The following is a 22,060-nucleotide window of genomic DNA, read 5'->3' on the forward strand; positions in this document are numbered from 1 at the left end:
TTTCTGCATATTATAAAGTAAGATTGTTTTCTTGACATGTTTCCTTCTCAATAGCCCCTACTATCGGCTTATATCGTTACTTCAGAAAAGAAATAATGATTAGTGTTGAAACAAAAACTGGCAGTCACTGTAACAGGTTATCGATTGGCTGCATTTTACGTCAGAAGAAATACCTATAAAGATAACTTATCAAACAAAACGGGTAGTTATTTTAAATTTTGTGATGGTGAGGTAAGTTGTTTGCTTGTCGGATCTTTATTTTTTATTTTCTTTATTTTAGTGCAACAATTTCAAATAGTGGTTTGTGGAGTATTACGAAAATATGCTTGTTTTACGTCCGTGAACAGTTTCGTTGATTGTGCGCCAATATTCGTCCTGTGGAAGAAACACGAGAATCGCAAAATAGTAGTGCCACTATATTCTCCATTCAACACCCTTTTTGAGATATAATGGCTGCTACTGCGAATTTTATCCCTACCCCCACCTGACGGGACTATATATACTCCTAGGTTTTATGCAAAACTTGTAAAAATGTGGACTAAAATGGAAGGTACCCTGAAAGTATGATTCATAGAAATTACCGGCACATTATGAAGTAAGAATTTTTTTATTGTGGGGTTTTCTTGTGAAGTCTTATATCAGGCAAAGGACTCTTTCTGGTCCCATTAAAGGGGTGAGGCATAGCTGTGACGGCAGTGACCATTATATTCGGCGAGAGTGCTGAATGGTATTTTGTTATTACAGTGTTGTCTTCACAGGAAGAATCCTGGTTCCTGGTGGATAATTACCACATTTTCTGCACAATAAAAAAAGGGTAGGGTCATTCAGACGTTAAGGTTAAAGACAAAATCCTGAGAGTTAGTGTTTAAACATATTCCATCGCGTCTCCCTTAAAACGTGAAAAACTTCCGAACAGGGTTTTTCTTCCAAGTCATCCCTATTTAAAATAGAATTTGCTTCCAATTTATACTTTTAGTTGAGCAACGACTTACATCCCATGAAAGAAAAAATCCTATTCATTGAAGAAGAAGTATTTTATCCTTTTTTACTCCCAGAAACCTCAAAAATCTCACTCAAAATTCCACGGTCAATGTTCCTATTACCTGAACAATTGTTTAGGGTCATGAAAGCATTATTAATAGATGCATTTTGACTTTTGGAACATCTTTTCTCTCTTCCAAAACTACCACAAACTCACCGTTATGGAGTTATTATGTATTTGCACATTAGGGGGGAGGGGGTAAAGCATAGCATATATTAAATACAGCAATGGTTAGTTTACGTATTTAATATAAGCTATGCTTTACCCCCACCCCCCTAATGTGCAAATATATAGCCCAAATTTGTTTCTAAACTATTACAGATTCGCGATTTCAAATATCCGATCAACGAAAACGGAAATGATTGCAATTCTATATGTGTAAATACAAGAATATTTGGGCCGGAATAACTCCATAACAGTGAGTTTGCGGTAGTTTTGCAAGAGACAAAAGATGTTCCAAAAGTTAAAATGCATCTATTAACAATAGTTTCATGACCATAAGCGATTGTTCAGGTAATAGGAACATTGACCAATTCCACTCCTTGTTTTTTCATGTTTATAGTAAGGGCGTAGGTACACCATTTTTATAGGGTAAGATGGGTCCACATCCGGAGAGTTAAGGGGTATGGGCTATGTAAATATTTTCACCTCTAAATTATTGGTGGGGAAAGCAGCTGCCCTCCTAAATGACGTCACTGTTTATAGCATATGTAAGAAAGGTTTTGAGTGTCTGAGCAGTTGCGTCAATTCCAGGAAATTTTTGGAGGGGTATATATTTTTCTAAATCTAGTGAGGGCAAAGTTACCATTTTTAAATGAAAATATCAAAAAAGCGTTTCTCATTGATAGTAGCTTCCCTATCCCCCACGAAAGGTATTTTTCGACATTTAGAGGGGGAATCCCTCCTGATCCCCCCAACAATCATGCCACTGTGTCTGAGATTTATTAATGACAATCATGAATTGACTAAAAGCTTGAAATTACTTCTTTTTTTTTATATGCATGGTTAAAAAGTTATATCCAAGAGCTGAAAACATTTAAAGGAATAATCTTCTTATCTAAACAGTTTTTCTTTCAACTGTTACAGGGTTTTAATAACTTGTATTATTTACCAACTTTTATTACATGTGCTTTCTGAAGCTTCATCTTCATGTGGCTTTACCATGCAGATTAATGGAATTTATATCATTTTACATGTTATGGAAAGCAGGTGTCTGGCCCCCAGACAACCGACCTGGATAGGCTAAAGCTACAGGGACTTTTTTCTCTCCAAATTTATTATTAAAATCAGTAATAGCTGCTTGAGAGACGAAGGTGCATTAAGGTCGTTGGTACCATTTTCTTAACAACTTTTCATGTTTATTAAACTAGTTATATTGCATGACATTGACAAACTTGAAATACCAGTCTATGACTTAAGCGGATACAAAATAATCGCATATTCAAATTTCCTAAAAGTTGTGGCCTAGTGATGGCACAATGCTGAGAATAGTAATTATGTTTTATAGATTCCTGGGTTTTTTCATTGGAGATGGAAATGGGAAAACCGCATAGTAAAAGATAATCGTTCGTTTGTAATATGGCTTTCCCCAAATATGATAGCAAATAGGCAATATGAAGATGAATAAAATAATTCTCAAGCATAAATCCAGCATTTTGATATAAAGATTTTCAGCCTTCCCGAGGCGGTTTTGTGTGTATATAGTTTATTTTTTAATTACTAGTAAATAAAGGAAGTCCTGTCAATTTAAGATATGACATACTGATATTTTGCAACTCTAGACTTCTTTGAAAGAATCGTCAAAGATGGATTTTAAACTTTCCCGAAGATATTACATTTTAAAGACAATCCTTGCTCGACCTGCTATTGTGAGACTCTACTCCAGTGTTGCCACCCTGACCTGAGGAATTTACAAAGACTGAGAGGAAAAATTTACTAAATCGCATCTGTTTTTACTAAATGCTCCAAAAATTTCTTCATCATCAAGTACCGATTTTTTACTATAGGAAAATAATCAATAGCATTTTCGCAATTTTTTTCCTTTTTTTCTTCTTTTCTCTTTTCCTATTTTCTCTGTCTGTTTCTTTTTTCTTTCGTTATCCTTCAAGTAAACTTACTTCTGTCGCTTGTCACTCGAATTTTATTTAAGCTTTTCTTAATTAAAACTACAGATGTCGCTGTATAGACTGATAACATCGATTCATTGGAGGTACGGGAAACGGAACAATTCTTTTCCCTAAAAAATGTGAGGTTGCTTCTGATTGGTTGAGGGTAGGAGCGGGCTTCCGCAGTATAGAAGCAATATCCACCTTGAAGGGTCTTTTTTTATGACTATAAGTCTGCTACTAGACTATTTCCGTTCAACGGGTGGTCGGCCAAGACAGCCGGAGAAGATGAGACAACAACCTGCTACGAATTTTCCCCAGTCGGTAAACTACTGTGCTGTTTGTTAAAATTACTTCTTGCAGACTCGACCGAGTCGGACAACAGATTTCTGTTTGCACTGCAAAAAGTGAATTCAAAAGGGCCACAGGTCTTTCACCGCTCCTACAGTATCTTGTTGGGAGAAAATATTCTACCGGAAACGGATTGCGAGTGACAGCCCTCCTAGTAAGCCTTGTCTGTACTTGACGACTTTTTCTTGCCATCTCCTTATGGGATGCTGTCCTGACACCGATGAAGCACTCAAGAACCTTGAATGCATCGATCCTTCGGTTGCTCTGTGCAGCTCCGTACATTACACAGTATTACTGTCTGAGTAGACTGCAGTTTATTGCTATTGGTAGTTTTTGGTGCCTGACAAACAAGAAACTGGCATCAAGACGAAAGTTCAAATGGTTCTAGCATTGTTTTGAGCCGGGCCCTTCTTTTTCATAACGAACTTCCGGCATAAAACCATTTATTCTACTATCTAGAGATTACCATCCTTATGAAAACTTTATTCATTAAAATGATTATCTTCTCGAGATGAGTTGTTAGAACGAACCACAAATCAATTTTAGCAAACATATGAAAATCTTCGAATACAGGATAAAAAAAACCAAACATCCCTCGAATGGAAACGTGGCGAAATTTCATCCGCATTCGGTATTTCAACAAGATTGCTAGCTTTGTAAGTACTCCAAGAAACTGTCGGAAGAAAGCAAAACAACCTGAACTATTCCTGAATGTCCACAAAATCTATAACCTCCTTCTGAACAATTATAGAAGGTATGCTTGATTTCCAACTTAAGATTCTTGACACTAACTGATGGCGATATGGACCAAGTCACTACTCCCCCATTTTAATTTTCCCTGTGCACCATTTATTTCGTGTGCAGCATCGCAGTGACAGTTTCCGTCTTTAGCCTATTCCGAAGATCTGTTTTTGTGTTTGATAAAACTTAAAACTGCCTTTCTGACTCAGCAGACGAATCGGGGAGACAGCACAACTGCAACATAAATTCACAAATATCATCAAACATCGAGTCCCCTTACCATCTTTCAGCGACCGCAAATTTTTACAGAACACATCAGATTAAAAAAATGTCACTTAGTCCATTTTTCATGGTCTGTCTTTCCTAGACTCCAATTGTGACCACTGCACATCAGGGATGTCTCTTTTTCCCTCGGTTTTCGTATCAGCGTTCCCCAATGAATTTGGAAATCGAACCATGAGTGGTACGAGTGTTGTGATTGAACCACTCAAAGCAATGGCAGGATCAATACACTCGAGGTTCTTGAGCGTTTCATCTTCACTGTCGAACCACTTGGTGATCTGCCTGCAGAGCACAACTGAATATTGACCTGCAGTTTTTTTTTTCAGAATTCTATAAGCTTCAGTAGAAAACGACTGTAACAAATGACACCCAGCATTTGGCCCGAGGTTCAATTCGCTCAAAGCAAGAACTTCACTCTTTAGAGTCTGATCCCCTAGGGAGAGTTTCGAAACTTCCTCATGTGCAGCCCTTTCTATCACACTAGGCTTCAAATGTAGCTTTGGTGCTATTCAGAATATTGTGAGCGCTAACTGCTCTGCTCTGAAACTCCGGATTTAGCACATTGATCTGATCTACTTCAGCGTAAAAGACAGAACATATATATATATATATATATATATATATATATATATATATATATATATATATATATATATATATATATATATATATATTTACTTTGCAGAAGGGATCGTTCATGAGACAGTAAATCAGCCTTACCTTCCCCAGACTAGCCCTATCAGTGTCAGCGTTGTTAGATTGATCAACCCGGAACAGAAACAAGGCACTCCACTGTTCTAAAATCCTTTAAATCGCTGCTTCAACAGACAGCCATCGTGTTGCATTGAGTGGCTAACAGTCTTTGTTTGGGTATATTTGTAAAGTCTTGAAACTGTTCATACTCCTTGACCCGTTTTGGTCTAGAATCAGTATAGTTGCCTTGGTCTCTAATAACGTCTTCTACGCTTTCAGGTAAGAGTTTTGAAGCGTGAGAAGACCACAGTGCCAAGGAGGGACTAGAATAGCTTAAGGCAAACAGGTGAGGCACCTGTTCTTTGAATATATAATAATTGTTTCCAATACAATGTTTTGGCAACAAGTTAAGCCATTATTTTCTATTGCCAATATTGTTTTTTCTTCTTAAAATTGCATGACTTGCAGGAGCCATGTAACAGGTAGCATTTTATAATTGAAAAAAAAAACTATATAAAACTCTCCGTGTAGTATATAACCTTTCAATTCATTTTTAAGCCCCCTCCCTTAAAGGTCATCGCAATCAGCAGGTTCAATATGACTTGGAACTGCCTCACAATGTATAAAACAGATGTACCATGACGACAGAGAACTTGAAAATATGTGTATTTTTGTCGATTGATACCTGGACTGCAGGCTTTCTCGATTCACTATGTTTGAATAGTTTTTTCCATGCACATCCCAATCACATACCCAGTTTGTGTTTTACCTACATTGGGAACAGCCATTAGAAAAACCAGTCAAAATTCTTTGGGAGGACTCAATAATTTGCGGTTTCTGTCCACCCAATAGGAAAAACACAAAACACTTCATGGGTCAGTTTTTCTTCTCCCGCGAGGACTTACCCCACCAGTGGGTGCTGTACATCCTTTTTTGTTCAGTTTTCTCACCCTTTTGCTTCAAACACGCCTATCATTGTATTCAAAATTGTCATTAAAAATAAATTACTGACTGAGGAATTATTTCCTCAATAAAGACGAAATTTGCTGGTTTTATCCACACTTCAGAGATTCAAAGCTTCACTAGATATACTGATGGTGATGAAGAGGTGCAACGAACTTAAACTCAAACCATAGAATAAAAAATATCAATTCAGACAGAGAAAAATGTTCAAATTTTGTTCAACAGAATGAAACTTGGCACAGAAATTATTTAAGCTTTTTTTTCATATTTCTGGCAGATTTACTAAAAAAGACTTACTAAATTTTAAAAATTTTCGAAAATTTACTAAATTTGACTAAGATTTACTAAATTTACTAACTCGGGTACGTTTTTACTTAATTTAGAAAAATTTTACTAAGGGTGGCAACACAGCTCTACTGAAATGGTTAAATTTGTAAAATTGCCTTCTTACCAGAAGCAGTTTATTGACTGATAGCTCGTGATTCAGTAAAAGTTGGTGGCTCATTCCAGAAGGGTTGTTTTTTATTGCTCTATATATTTTTCCTGGAACCCTGCTGCAATAACAATAATAATAATTTTATTTGTATTCCCTATGTACGAAATTGCACACTAGGGAGTAAACAAACATAAAAAAAGGCGGAAAAAACAAACAATACAGGAGAGTTATATATACACACACCCAAAAAAGGACAAGAATTTCTCAAGGACTACAATAAGATTCTCACCCAGCAAAAACGCAGGGCAAAAGAAAAATTATTTCAGCTGTGTTTTGCAAAAAGCTAAAAGATCGCTAACCAAATGAAATGGCTAATAATGCACATTAATTCCACACTTAAAAAAAATACAAAGGGCCACCCTTTATTAGGTTGGCACATGTACTATAGCCATGATAACTACATAAATTGGATTAACTTAAATCGTTTAGCACCCGTTAAATTAACGAAAAGGACGATTTAACAAAAGGAAAAAAAGAAAACAGGATATCATAAAATAATGATCCATTTAATATTAATTTGTGATTTAAATTGTGTTATATTAAATTATGAAATTCAACTTCTTTTTAGGATGAAAAGTATTATTGTATTTTCGATACTTTTCGCAACGGCGTTTGCCGCCCCTCAAGTAGTTTTTGGAGAATCAGAAGAGGATTTCGAAGTTGAAAGTAGGAATGAAGTCCCTAGAAACGAAGCCAAACAGACTCTCAGCGATCAGCAGCTAGCAGTAAGACAAGGAGTCCTCGCAGGTTACTTGAGTAAGAACAATAGTTTATAGATAGAATTAAGTTAAATTTTCTCTTAATTAAAGTAATGCATTGAAGTTGAAAGTAGGAAGGAAGTCCCTAGAAACGAAGCCAAACAGACTCTCAGCGATCAGCAGCTAGCAGTAAGACAAGGAGTCCTCGCAGGTTACTTGAGTAAGAACAATAGTTATAGATAGAATTAAGTTAAAATTTCCCTTAATTAAAGTAATGCATTGAAGTTGAAAGTAGGAATGAAGTCCCTAGAAACAAAGCCAAACAGACTCTCAGCGATCAGCAGCTAGCAGTAAGACAAGGAGTCCTCGCAGGTTACTTGAGTAAGAACAATAGTTTATAGATAGAATTAAGTTAAATTTTCTCTTAATTAAAGTAATGCATTGAAGTTGAAAGTAGGAATGAAGTCCCTAGAAACGAAGCCAAACAGACTCTCAGCGATCAGCAGCTAGCAGTAAAACAAGGAGTTCTCGCAGGTTACTTGAGTAAGAACAATAGTTATAGATAGAATTAAGTTAAATTTTCCCTTAATTAAAGTAATGCATTGAAGTTGAAAGTAGGAATGAAGTCCCTAGAAAAGCCAAACAGATTCTCAGCGATCAGCAGCTAGCAGTAAGACAAGGAGTCCTCGCAGGTTACTTGAGTAAGAACAATAGCTTATAGATAGAACTAAGTTAAATTTTCCCTTAATTAAAGTAATGCATTGAAGTTGAAAGTAGGAATGAAGTCCCTAGAAACGAAGCCAAACAGACTCTCAGCGATCAGCAGCTAGCAGTAAGACAAGGAGTCCTCGCAGGTTACTTGAGTAAGAACAATAGTTTATAGATAGAATCAAGTTAAATTTTCCCTTAATTAAAGTAATGCATTGAAGTTGAAAGTAGGAATGAAGTCCCTAGAAACGAAGCCAAACAGACTCTCAGCGATCAGCAGCTAGCAGTAAGACAAGGAGTCCTCGCAGGTTACTTGAGTAAGAACAATAGTTATAGATAGAATTAAGTTAAAATTTCCTTTAAAAAAGTTAAGCATTGAATCCGAGTACGTAGGCGTTTTTTTTGTGGTGGGGGGTAGGATGATGAAATGCAAATTTTGTTTGATAATTTGGTACTTGTGTATTGTACCGATCACACTCAAGACGTGAGGTTAGGTTAATTATAATGAAATAGACCAAAATAAGATGAAAATATAAAACTTAGTAGCAAAATACGGAAGCAAAACAGAGAATTATGGAAAGCAGGCCACCCAGAGCGCATTATATTAAATACTTAACCTTACCAACTCTATATATTAAATATTTTATTGAAATATACCTGCATAGTGCTTTATCTCACTCAGTCTAAGCTAATTATCTACGATTGCCCACAGAGAAACCGGTTTTTACAACAGACAAGGAAACACTGTGGTCGGTATAACCAACAAGTACCGACAATTATAATAAAAAGTACCCAAATATCAGGTAAAATTCAAGATTTCAAGGGAAGGGGTCCTGTGGCTTACTTGCGTACGTCCCTGATTAAATCAATAGGGTTACCACTTCGCATAGTGATGTGCAAATTTAGGCAGACCTGAGTCGAAAAAAGAGAACTTTTGTGTAAACTTGAGGAGTAGTTGTTGATGATATGGCTATTCTTGAGGGCCTTATGTTTACAATAATCTAAATAATTTGAAAATCCTATTATGGAACGTTGCACCATCGAAAGACAACTATGATATTGACATTCTGGCTGATGAATTTGGCAAGCCGTGTCAGGAGTTTCGTAAGCTCTTCTTTTGGGATTAGGAAAAATGAAATTCAGGTGGTATAGGCGGAGAGCAGAACCTATAAAGGTTGAGGTAGGTGCGAAGTCTTTCTTAACTTCGATTGTGTAGTAATAGTCTTTTTTCCTACCCTGTGACTAATAGTTATACGTGTAAATCATAATGTAGAACCTACTGATAGAGGCAGTGGTGGTTCGGTTGAATTTTACATACATATTCAGAAGCTCCTACATAAAATCTCAAGCATAAAAATCATTTTTGATACTTGTCGGCTATTGGAAACGCATTCAAGAAATACACCTAGGTTACATCTCAGAAAACCGGTTTCATTGCTACAAAAGCAAGTGATGGATAATACGATGCATTGGATTTAAACAGAGTGTATTATACTTGTATAAATTGGGCTATATATTTCCGCGTTAGGGGGGAGGTAGGTTAGGTTACGTTAAGTTACGTTAGGTTGGGCTAGGTTACCTTTGGTAGGGTTAGGTTTCCATAGTTTTGTGTCTGAAGTATTGTTTTATCATTATGTTTCATTATATTTCCTTAGGACTAACCTAACTTCACTTCTTGGGCGTGTTTCCAATAAACGACAGGTACCGTATTTCTTATCAGAAATATTTGATGTCCAACATAGAACCAATTAGTATAATGTGGTATTTAGTAACAAAACAGCCCTTAAGTTAACATAGTACTCCCATAATGGTAAGAGAGCTAAACTTTCTGATTATCTCGTAGTAAATCAGGCAAAATCTGGACCAATACAAGACAATAAGGTATATATGTGTGTTATTGATGTTGAAAGTTAAAATCACCATCGGTTCCCGCGCAGCCCAAGTTTCACCCACATTTAACTGAGCCCAAGTTTAACTCAACCCCCGTGTAACTCGACCCCAACTTAACACAATCCCATTCAACTCAACCCCCGTTTAGTTTAATCCCTGTTTAGTTCAAGTCCCGATTAACTCTACCCCTCTTCCTTCTGAGGTTTAACTGAACTTCCGTCCTTAAACCAACTATACAACTAGAAAATGTGATGCTGCCCGTTTTGTCGGAAATAATAAAAGTTTACTTCAATGAAATAGTCTTTATCAATGGGTTAATTCTTATGTAAATGTTTTTACGCCCCTTTAATTCATAATTATCCCGATCCCCCTTCTAAGAACAAAAAATCATCCCTATGTCTTATATATTTGAAATTAGCAAGACTTTCGTTGTCTAGGGCCAGAACAAACTTGAATCTCATAGTTGCAGAAATAGCTGCAGCCTAGCATAGATAAAAACCATATGGATCCATTCCTGAAAGTTCCTTTCAATTGAAGATAAGTTTCGGGGTTAGCCAGATGGGTAAGCTTGTCATGTTTCCATTGATTCGCTTGGTGAAAGGTAACCATTCAATGCCATTTCTTAATATTATGGTTTCTGCCTTAACAATTGCGTCCCAGCCCCGGCCCCCTAGATGCCAGGATGTAGCCGAAGGCCATATACAAAACTTTGATAGTTTTGTTGGTTTGTCTGATCTTTTTGTGCTTATTTCACAGCCACAATAAACAGACATAGTGCCAAATAACAAATTAAAAAAAAATAAAAAATAAATAAATCAGCGACATTTTATATATTGTATAGGGTCACACTCAGGTATTAGTGGAGCTGGGACACAATTACGCGATGACGATTATTATATTTTGTCATTTGGCGGGTAAATTAATGGAACGCTCGACAAAAATTACCGCCAAAATCTCTACCATAAAAACCTTAAAAAAGCTTGATCTCACTTAAAGCTTAATCACTATAGTGTAGGGCACTGCTATATAGGTTGGAAACTGCAAGGAAAGTGAGAAGCAAATTTCGAGCTTCTAATTAGAGCTAGTTCAAACTTATTCAGAGGCCAGGGGTTCAACTGAGTCAAAACAGGGATTGACTCAACCTTTGGGGTCAAGTTAAATGGGGGTTCAGATACGGGAAGGTTGGATTGCTCGAGGATTGAGTTAAATGAGAGTTGAGTTATATAGTTGCAAGTGAGCTGAGTGAATGGGATTGAGTTAAAAGGGCATGAGTTTAGCGTGGGTATGTTTAAATTGGGAATAAGATGAAGGAGGGTTTGGTTAAATGGGTCGAGCTGAACGGTGTTCGGTTAAACTGGGGTTCAATTATGCGCACGCCATCACTATCTATTAGGATCTAAAATTAATTTCAAGCTCAACTTTGGGAAGGGTGACTACTTATCCAGTAGTTATATTGATAGACATAAGGATGAATTTTTAGACGAAGAGCAGCTGGGTATGGAATTAGAGAGTTTAGAATGTGATAAGGTTCAAAAAGGCTAGAGTGTTGATTTAGAAAAATAGTTACGAAATAGCAGAAGATGCTCTAAAGAGTAAAGACTTAAATAGAAGCTAAAAATATTAGCGAAAAGCTTTAAGCATTGTAAAAGAGGGAGCGTTCTGTATTAGACTTTTCGAGAGATGGATCTTATGAAAAGAACAGGAAAGGGTACTTCCTTGTTAGCTATTACACACTCGAAGATTTAAATCGCGAATATCAGACAATTACCTGTTTTCACGGTCTCTATACCAGACAGCTAGCTTCGGCTCGGTGGAAAACTACATTGTAACTATATTTTAACTAGATATTTAGTTGGTATTTTCAGTTTAGCTTAGGTTACGTATTTAATACAAAGCGTTCTAGGCAGCCCCAACCTAAATTTATTCCTGCGGGGCCCTATCTTCAGATCTAGATCCATTCGAAAAATTTTCAGTCACATATCACTACAGCTGTCCGACCTAGGGAAAATCCAGTTTTTAAATTTAATCGAAACATTTTTTTAAACAACTGAGCTAAATTTATTCTAGATCTACCACCAGAACCCAATCTGCAAGTTAAAGGATCAAATAAAGGAAACGCTGAACTAACGAATGTTACAGTACTAGAAAAAAGTCCATATTCTCCGAATGGACCGTCAAACGGCAATTGTCTCTGTGTTCCTGCTGCCAACTGTAATAATCCCGGTCCTGCGATTCCCGGTAGCGGTATAGCCAATCCAAATAGTTTGCCTCCCCCGCCTCCTCCGGGGGAAGGATTGCAATCTGGTTCAGGAAGCGAAGACGGACAAGGATTGATTGACATACGGATTGTAAATAGGGTATGTTTTCCACATTCATCTTATCCAAATTCTAAGTAATTTATTATACTTTAGATCTAAAAGAAACCTAGCCACGTGAAGACTTTGTCAGGTATTATTGATGCCCATGAGCCCCCACTTGACACCCTATCAGAGAGAGGGGAAAGAAAATAGGTATAACCAAGCGGAAGATAAATTAAAGAAAATACCCTTCTGGTCTCCAATACAGACAAAGCATCTACCTTCTAATTACTGAGGAATGTGGCCAAACCTTAAAAGCAAAGACTTTCTTTTATAAGCCAGCTGTTACATAACAGCATCAACTCCCTAAAAAGTTTTGGGAAAAGCCCGTTTACAAGGGAATAAATAACAAATCACTAAAATAAAGCGACCACAAGCTATTTCAGGGGCGTGATGTATCTACAGATTTATAAGTTCCTTAAAAGCTAATGCACTTAGCTAATGATCACAGTTGAGGAGAGACCGTTAATCAGTTGACGGGTTTAAATCTTTTTATAAAGTATATTCTAATTAAACTGTTAAAATATACAAAATTAAAGATTGTTTCTAAATAAAATCTTGAAATTTCCAAGAATTAATATCATTGTATATTAAACATTTAATTTACTTTCATTAATTATTTCCGGCCATCTGGATTATTTCAGCGGTATTATTTGTATTTTTCGTCAATGTTTTAATAAATTAAAGCATACTGTTGAAAATACATATAATTTTCAATAAAATGCGAATGAGACAATAGACTTCAGAAGATTTACGGTAAGAGGAGGGGGCAGCAGCCCAAACCCTGTTCGTAGTAATTTCTATTAGTGCCAAGTTTGATTTGAGTATTTACTTTAATTTTTACTCTTTTACGATTTTATTATTCATCTATATCAGTATCTTGTTATCTTTATCTTGGTGAAATTATTCATGTAATTTCTGTTTGTTTTGGGCTGAATTTATTTTTTATAGTAATATCTGGTCTTTTTAAAGCTTGAATTATTTTAGAACTTTATTTCTGCTCGTCTTAACCTTTAATGTGTCTCTTTACTTTTCTTTGAAAAACCTCTTTCACGGGAAGTTTTTTCTTGTATGTGAATAAATAGTAAAATTTTTCCAATGAGTATGCTTGTCTTTAGGCCTCAGGTGCCCGTTACATTACACAGGCGTCAAATTAGTTACAGATACTTGCCATTTATATAGATCGATGTTTCTTATGTTAGGCAATATATGCCTCTGACCCATGGTCAGAAGTCAAATGATTCCCAATATATTGTCAACAATTTCAACTTTTCCACTAATTCTTACTTTAATAGGATTTTTTTAATCTTTCTGAAGCACAAATAATTAAAATAAACTGATGCTAATGGCTGCAAGTATTGGCATGTATAATCAAAACTATTCCAAATCTGTAACAATAACAACAAAGTTAAAATCTATTAAACTCTGTTCGTGTAAATAGGTAGAATCAGAAGTGGGTTGTTGTACTGTATTGTTTTAGTTTTATCTTGTTTACCCGCTGTATCACTTCAAATTTATCTTCGACTCCCCTAATTTTAATGACTCTTTTTCAATATTTTCTCCTTATTTTTTTAGATCCTAGGAGACATTTTTTTAAAGAAAGAAAAGCTGAGGATATAAAGGTTACTTACTTGTATATTTTCAAGATTTTTAGAGAGGAAAGGTTTTTATTTTTAAAAAGCCACAACACAAGGCATAAGCATATTTGCTCTCTTTGTCTTTCATAGTTCCCGTTTTATCCCCCCCTTTCATAATTTCCGTTTTATAATCCCCTGATATTTATTTTCAGACACCTACCAATATTTGTCAAGCCGGTTTAGTTTACTGTTGCGTTTCGAATCCAGTTCTTCCACCAGTTGCTCCTCCACCACCAGCAGGCTTACAACAATGTGGAGCACCAAAACCTCAACCAATACCTGGTAACTAAATTTGCTGAGATTTTAGTTTGTTGCACATGCTCAGAGCCCAGTTATCTTTAACTTGTCGTTTTCTTTTTTCAAAACAGGTCTGTTTGAAGCAAAATAGCTTTTCATAACCTATTTCAAATGTAAGCTGCATAATATCTGTAGACCTTAATTATATGGTCTATAGTTTATATATATATATTTATATATATATATATATATATATATATATAGTTTATATATAAATTACATGGTCTAATTATATGGTCTAAATTTGCTGAGATTTTAGTTTGTTGCACATGCTCAGAGCCCAGTTATCTTTAACTTGTCGTTTTCTTTTTTCAAAACAGGTCTGTTTGAAGCAAAATAGCTTTTCATAACCTATTTCAAATGTAAGCTACATAATATCTGTAGACCTTAATTATATGGTCTCTCTAAATTTCTTCAACGCATTACCTTCTTTTTTGGTAGTACTACTCTTACAACTCTCATATATGATTCCCAAATATTTCTTATTCTACCATCAATACATCTAAACCTTATATACATCAAGGCATTACAGTCTATGGCATAGCTAAAACGTCAACTCTAGAGCAACTTCAAACCCTCCAGAACGCTGCTTTATAGACATTCATTGGCGTTAATCATTTACGAGAACCAAATTCTTACTGGAAGAAGTGGTTAGCATATACCCAGCCATGTGGGATAAGTAAGGCAGTGAGGTATATTATATTTCCCCTATCTAAGGTATTCTCCCCTTTCTCTTGAAGACTCTTCGGCATAAATTCGCAAGAATGACCTCACTTCTAATTCCTTCCACCTAGGCTACTATTAAGGCCAAGTTGGACGTAGATTGTTCAAAAGCATCCCTGTAAGACCCTTGATCACATAGGGTTCATTAAGCACGAACCCTACCACCAAAGCTTGTAATTGACGCCAAAATCGACCCAGCTTTTTTATAGAAGTAATCTCCAGATATAAGTAGCATTACTAAAATGTTTACAAAACCCAGACGAACAAATACAGATATTCATACCTGTTTTGATGTCCTAAAAAGCCTCGATCTCCATCATATTATATAAGTTCAGAATAGCATGAAGCAAAATCCACAATGCACCAATATATTCATCATTGGGTCCCTCGGAGACTCGCAATGATATTGAATACTTGTGAGCCCGTATGGAAAAAGTTTCAAAACTGCCAATAGAAGAATTCAACAAGATTCCAAAAGTGGTCGACACTTCAGCAGCACAAATTGTGTTTTGACAGCTTTACTTTGAGCAAAACGTATTTTTATATGTAAAATTAGTATTTTTAGACAAAATCTGCCAAAAAGTTTCACTAGGCCATGAAAACTACCAGGTAGCATTGCTACTATGCTACCCCACTTTTTGCACGGCGGCTTTTGAGCGGTCGGACACACACATATTCATATGTGTATGTACCCACCCACAATAAGAGGGATAAACTCAAATAGACCAAATCCAGAGAATGGCCTCTTGATCTATACATTCCCAAAATTGAATGGCAATTTTATTATGATAAGTAAGATTAACTTTGGGGGATTGGGGGGGGGGGGAGAAACAAAACAAACCCACACATAATTTATTTAATAGTTACTATGGACGGAAGTCAAATATTTTTTAAGCCCCCCAGTTGAAATATCTACATATAAATGACCAATGAAGACGATTTTATTTTCAAATTTCACAAGAAAAGTAAAATTTACAAAAATCCTCAAGCAATTAATTCTTGTTCTTGTCACACTATTCTTTCGTGTGATTGGAACTTACGAGATACATCTTGATTCGTAAATCATAGTACATATATCGAAGTTTGTGAACTATAAGGGTTCTTCACTTTGTAAAACGGATTTCAGATAGCTGTTCCAACAATCAGTATTTTCGAAACAATTTGAATTTTGCCAAACTAAGGGCTATATATGCAAATTTTTAACGATATTTTTAGCTCCTACAGTTCGCTTCTGTTTCTTTTAGATTTCGTTCCTGACCCCACTCAAGCACAATTTGGCGAGTTCCCTTGGATGGTTGTGATTCTTGGCCCTAACAATAACTACATTGGAGGCGGTGCTTTGATTGACGGCAGACATATTATTACAGCAGCCCATAGAGTAGCACAGCATGCGTAAGTTACATTTTTGTGTGAATTCAGAGTCCATTAAATATGCTAAATTAATGATCTTACAAGGATTACAAGAGTGTCTATAACTTTCCGAATGTTACCTTTTCAATCATAAAAAAACATGCTGGTTCTCTTTTCATGTGTAAGAAGGAGACCAAAATATCATATTACAAATACCGGGGAGGAAAAAAAGGAGACAAAAAAATCACGGTTTGCCATATTAATAACCACTAGTAATATGGCAACTATTAATAACTTAATTACCGTAGTAATCCCAATGTAGGGTTTAGATTAAACCAAAAGCTGTGCTTGATAAAATTTATTTATCACAAATATTAATTTACGTTTTAACCGTGTTTCTTAATTTGATTACATTTTACTGTTTTGTTTTGGACTCGTATTTACGTTTTCTTTATCGAGGCCACAGTTTTAATCTCTATCAAAATCAAATGAGACCAGAAGCTAGTCATTTTGTTTAACCTTGAGACTAATCAAAGTTATATTTATTCATACTTTTGTTTAGTTAAATCAGACATATGAAACAAAGAAAAGAGCGGATATAATAAATGAAAAATCAAATCAAATAGGTGAGAAAAAACGAGGATTTTATCACCCAGTAGCAAAATATAAAGATAAAAAGAAGTATATGTTTTGACATGGACCTCCGCCAAGTGCTTCTCAGTGATAATAAAAAGCAAAATGTAACTTTTTGAACTGAGCTCTACAGAGTTCACTTCAAAAGGTTAGATTTTTTTTATGAGCACTAAGGATGACCTGGCGTAAGTCATTGTCAAAATATTTGCTTGTTCTTCGTCTTTATAAAAAGTAGAGTTCACTTCAAAAGGTTAGATTTTTTATGAGCACTGAGGACGACTTGGCGGAGGTCCTTGTCAAAATATTTGCTTGTTTTTCGTCTTTATAAAAAGTACAGTGCACTTCAAACGGTTAGATTTTTTTTTTTTTTTTTTTTTTTTTTTTTTTTTTTTTTTTTTTTTTTTTTTTTTTTTACGAGCACTGAGGACGACTAGGCGGAGGTCCTTGCCAAATTTTTGACTGATTTTTCGTCTTTATACCTCTCTTTTCTTTGTTTCATACGTCATGTGTAGCCAGTGAAGTCTTAGAATGTATTTAGTTAAGTCAGTTTCAAAATCTTTTAAACTATTAGTATCTTTCCTTTTTAGTAATGGTGGTCAGGGTATAAAAGTTCGTCTTGGGGAATGGGATGCCAAACAGAACACTGAACCCCTGAAATACGTTGAAGTTCCTGTGACAGACATTAGAATCCATCCGTTTTTCAATCCAGCAAATCTAAAAAATGACATTGCCTTGCTTAAACTTCCCGAAGCTGTAAATTTTGCTGCTGCTCCTCACGTGGCACCTGTTTGTATTCCTAACTTTGCACAGAGGAATGAAGGAAAGAGGCAAGTATTTTATTTTTGTTATTGATATAGTTTGAGTAAATACGTCAATATTAGACTGCCTCTGAGCATATGTCCCTTCCCCTCGAAATCACTAATCCACTACATTAACAGGCTCCTATATTTTCAAAGCAACTTATATATTTCTGCCTTTTCCCTGAGTGTGTACACTTCCCCCCTCCAATAAAAAAATAAAGAAACCGACATATTTGCAAGGCGAGGAGAACCATGCGAAGAGATGAAAGGATATTACTTGAAGCAAGAGTTTTAATGATTTATCTAGCCCCTCGAAACTTTGTTTGAACCAAAATGCCTTCTTTACCACAAAAATTGTTGAAAAAAAGAAAGATATTTTTGAACACTTAGAACAAATAAATTTTGACATAAATTTTTGTTTTAAAATAAATTTTAAAACAAATATTTTTGAACAACCTCCTTCGAGAAACAAATTTTAAATCATAATTAAACCAAGGAAGAACTTATAAAAAAGCTATTCGGGACCCTCCAAGACAGTTCTGTTGAAAGCATTCCTATAAATTATTTTCTGGAAGGAGAGGGCTTCATGTGAAACCAGTACGGTTTTTTCCGCCTTTCTAAATTTAAAAATCTGAAAAGTTTCTTTTTCAAATTTTAGTACCAATAGACGAAAATTTATGTTGACAAAATAATGTCCCAGCGATATATGTGGCGTTTCAGCTTAGCCTGAGCCTGTAATAAAAGTTAAAAATTCATTAAAAACAAACAAATAGAACGGTTAATTAGGCTGAGTAATAGTGACAAGCACTATCTGCTCATTGAAGGTACACAAGGGACGTATCCTGTTGTATATTCCTTACATAGAGGACTACCTTTCTATACCTTTGATAAAGTTTACGTGGGAATATTGCTAGCAAAGCATATTTAGAGGTCCCATTCCAAGTCTTTAAATTCTGTGAAATTGCCTTAAAAGAGAGAAAATGAATAGAGTGGATGTGCGAGTAAAGTGCCTCTTAATATGTCAACAATTCTTCAATTTTACACGTAAGAACTACGTTCTTGAAGAGGGTATTGTTTTATAGTAAGTTATGAATTAAAAAAAAGGTCAAACTTATTTTTCCTGTATCAATTCTGAAAATCCTACTTTACATTTTAATTCATTCTTATGTTTCTTATTGCTCATATGGATGTCTACTTTTCCTTCTTTTCTTAAACAACTTTCTAGCATTTACAATAACGCTGTAAAACTTATCCAGAATGTAAACTGTCCAGCAACTAAACAGCTATTTGACGTTGAATAACTTTATATTCTTTCCTGCGCATCTTTTACTGTTCTTCAGCTCAACGGCGATATTTATCGTTGCGTAACATTGACTGGAGTTTATGTAATATATTTAATTTATTTAATGTTGTCAACTTCTTTCGATTCAGCGCTTAATTGAAACGTATGTATTCCCCCTCTTTTATAGGCCTATGAGCCTTTGGGGGATTAGCACAATGTATTCAATGTTTGAATAATTAATCATGAATAGATATAATTTTAACAACCAAAGTATGTAAGCGAAAAGCCAAATTAATCACCGAAAGGTCCGAGAAATACCTCCCAAGCATTTATAAAATTTTAGAAATAATGTTTGGTTGGAACATAAAAACATATATCCGGGTTACGCAGGAGTATGTCATAAAATATTCTGGAAAAGTTTACTCTTCCAACTTGGGAAAATTTTTGTTTTGATACTATGGGCAACATGAGGAAAACAATATTTTCATTTGAAAACTACAGGAAATGTTACAAACTTGGTTGGAACTTTTTGTGCTCCTTTCCGCAATTCCCATAGCCGAGATTTGCTTTGACACTATGGGCAACATGAGGAAAACAACAGTTCTATTTATTTATGAAAAAACTACAGAAAATCTTACAAACTTCATCGGAACTTTTGTGCTCCGTTCCACGACTCCCATAGCAGGGAAAAAATTTGAATTCGCATTTCTTATCACTTCGGAGAAAAAAGAAATAATAAATAAACAACTGCGAAAGCAGCGAGGCTGCTCGACAACAAAATAAGAATCCATAGCTCCATTTTATTGGAATCAACTTTTATTCTATTAATAAGAGCTTAGAATCATAGTTTTAAGAAATAAAATCGCAAATTCTAGGTGCTGGGTTACAGGCTGGGGAAAAGACGCATTTGGCGCAGGAGGTCAGTTCCAGTATATTTTAAGAAAAGTAGATATACCTATCCTACATGCAAGTGACTGCGAGAACCGGCTACGATCTACTCGGCTTGGTCCTATATTCCAGCTTGACAGAACAAGCTTTGTTTGTGCTGGGGGTGAACCAGGAAGAGATGCGTGCCAGGTAATTTATTCAGGGACTAATGTAATTATTTCTTAGATCGACTGATGATCCTGACAAAATATGTAGGCAAACAATTTTCCCATTGCACGAAATTGATAATTTGAAAGGATGAAAACGTTTGCTTTTTAGTATATTGAGCAATTAAAGAAAAATTGGAGGTTACCATATCTGTTTTCCTAAAAAAATTCTCACTTTCAACTCTACTCTGAATATGTTCATATTCTGAACATAAATGTTCATACATTTATTCTAGTTTAAACAACAACAAATAATTACACATCATACAATTATGATTTTCCTTACTGTATTTCAGGTTATAGTTTCAGTTGATGTAGCTCTAGCTAAATCACTTCAACATTTAAGTATGTCGACTCCCCTTTTTTTCCGAAAATATTCTAAATGTGTAAACCTTTTTTTTTGCAAAAACAATCATTTAAATTAAGCTCACAAGTATAATCTGGACCGATATTTTCCACCATAAATCTAATTAAACCGTCTTGCGAAATCACAGTTTTTGTGAGAAATACAAAAAAAAAAAAAGTTTTTGCCGACTTTTATGGTATTTCATGTTCTGATTTCGAAAACGACCGGAAATAAAGGAAATGATACTGGAATTAGAATAATTAGAAAAAATTTCGGATATTGAATTTTTTTATAACGTCACGAGTTTTAGTATTTCGAGTAAAAATGAGTATTTATGTCTTGGCTAAGATCCTACTTGCAACGTAGTTATCTTTTGGATTAACACTTTTGCATGTACCATCTGATAAATGTGTTTTATATTTCAAAAAAATGTTCAAACACAATCGCCGTTGAATTTAAATATGAAATATGTTTTAAGAACTTTGAGACCTTAGCGTAAAGAGTTGAGGAAGGAAGCCTCCCTCATATACAGAGTAGTTTTTGTTCGTTTCATGTTTTAGTGTTGCTTCTTACTTTCAGCTGATTCTTTTGTTTTAATTTAGCATTTAGTGAAACCGACTTATTCGTTAATTCAACTAACTAAAGAATGTGCTCATAATTTTCAGGGCGATGGAGGATCCCCTTTAGTTTGCGAAACTGAGCCTAACCGATTTGAAGTCGTAGGGTTAGTAGCCTGGGGAATTGGCTGCGCTGAACCGGGAATTCCTGGTGTTTATGTCAACGTTGCAAGCTATGTCGATTGGATTATCAAGGAAATTTCCACTCCCTGATTAACACCTGAGTGATATTGTCTTCTTTCCTTCTTCCTGTTTCATATATTTTTCATACTGATATATTCTAATATACCCAAGTTATTATGTTGTTTTTGCATTTTTTTAATCTTACCTGTCAGGAGTCAGTAATGTAAACACGAAATTAAAGATTTCAGCTTTGCTAATTGGATACTGGAGGGAATTTTAGTACCTTCAGACATTCTGGAAGAAGCAGACAATAAACCAACTTAAAAATTAAAAAGATCGCTGCATCCATCTTTAGAAGAAGTATTTTTAAATTTTTCAACTGATACTGAAGTCTTCTTTCTTTTGAGTTGTAAGTTAATTTTGCTGCGCAAAAATAATTTGTAATTTGCCTTATTTGTATTTGCCTACTTATTATATATCTATATGTTTAAAAATTATGTATTCATTAATGTTAGGTTCTGTTTATTCAACGGGAAATATTTGTCAAGTAAACAAATATTTAAACTACACAATTTTATGTACATTGCTCCGTTTTTGTTTTATATTCCTATATCCACGGCCCCAGGTGCATAAAGGTATCTAATATGCCACTATTCATCTACCTCATTCCAAACCCTCGAGGTTTTAAATGTCCTTCGAACCTTCTTTTGAACAAGTCAAGAGAGGGATTTGCAGGAATAATATCTCCAGATAGAAGTGCAACTCCGGATGAAGCTGTTCCTCAAGTATTGGGTTCTTGGCGTGTCCTTCCTTAGATTGACTAATAATACTG

At 35.2% G+C, this 22,060-nt stretch overlaps 1 protein-coding gene across 3 annotated transcripts; it reads left to right on the top strand.

The window, feature by feature from the left end:
• The first annotated feature begins 208 nt into the window (after positions 1-208).
• Positions 209-21,410, top strand: LOC136042373 (phenoloxidase-activating factor 2-like). Of its 3 annotated transcripts, none has more exons than XM_065727362.1 (9): positions 210-231; positions 5,207-5,305; positions 7,242-7,429; positions 12,037-12,326; positions 14,116-14,245; positions 16,228-16,375; positions 17,554-17,793; positions 19,924-20,125; positions 21,154-21,410. In XM_065727362.1, exons 3-9 carry the CDS (start codon positions 7,243-7,245, stop codon positions 21,316-21,318), a joined length of 1,362 nt encoding a protein of 453 aa, XP_065583434.1. In that variant the 5' UTR covers positions 210-231; positions 5,207-5,305; position 7,242; the 3' UTR covers positions 21,319-21,410. The 3 variants fall into 3 exon arrangements, with proteins under 3 accessions (XP_065583420.1, XP_065583434.1, XP_065583428.1); XM_065727356.1 differs by lacking the exon at positions 5,207-5,305 and adding an exon at positions 5,494-5,560; XM_065727348.1 differs by lacking the exon at positions 5,207-5,305 and having other exon boundaries at positions 209-231.
• The last annotated feature ends 650 nt before the right edge of the window (positions 21,411-22,060 follow it).

This window comes from Artemia franciscana, chromosome 2, assembly GCF_032884065.1.
Source record: "Artemia franciscana chromosome 2, ASM3288406v1, whole genome shotgun sequence".
NCBI lineage: Eukaryota > Metazoa > Arthropoda > Branchiopoda > Anostraca > Artemiidae > Artemia > Artemia franciscana.

Excerpts from the sequence above, each read along its gene's own strand:
- LOC136042373 (XM_065727348.1), top strand. Across the intron at positions 14,246-16,227 it reads AAAACCTCAACCAATACCTG|ATTTCGTTCCTGACCCCACT; the intron begins GTAACTAAATTT and ends TGTTTCTTTTAG. Across the intron at positions 20,126-21,153 it reads CAGGAAGAGATGCGTGCCAG|GGCGATGGAGGATCCCCTTT; the intron begins GTAATTTATTCA and ends CATAATTTTCAG.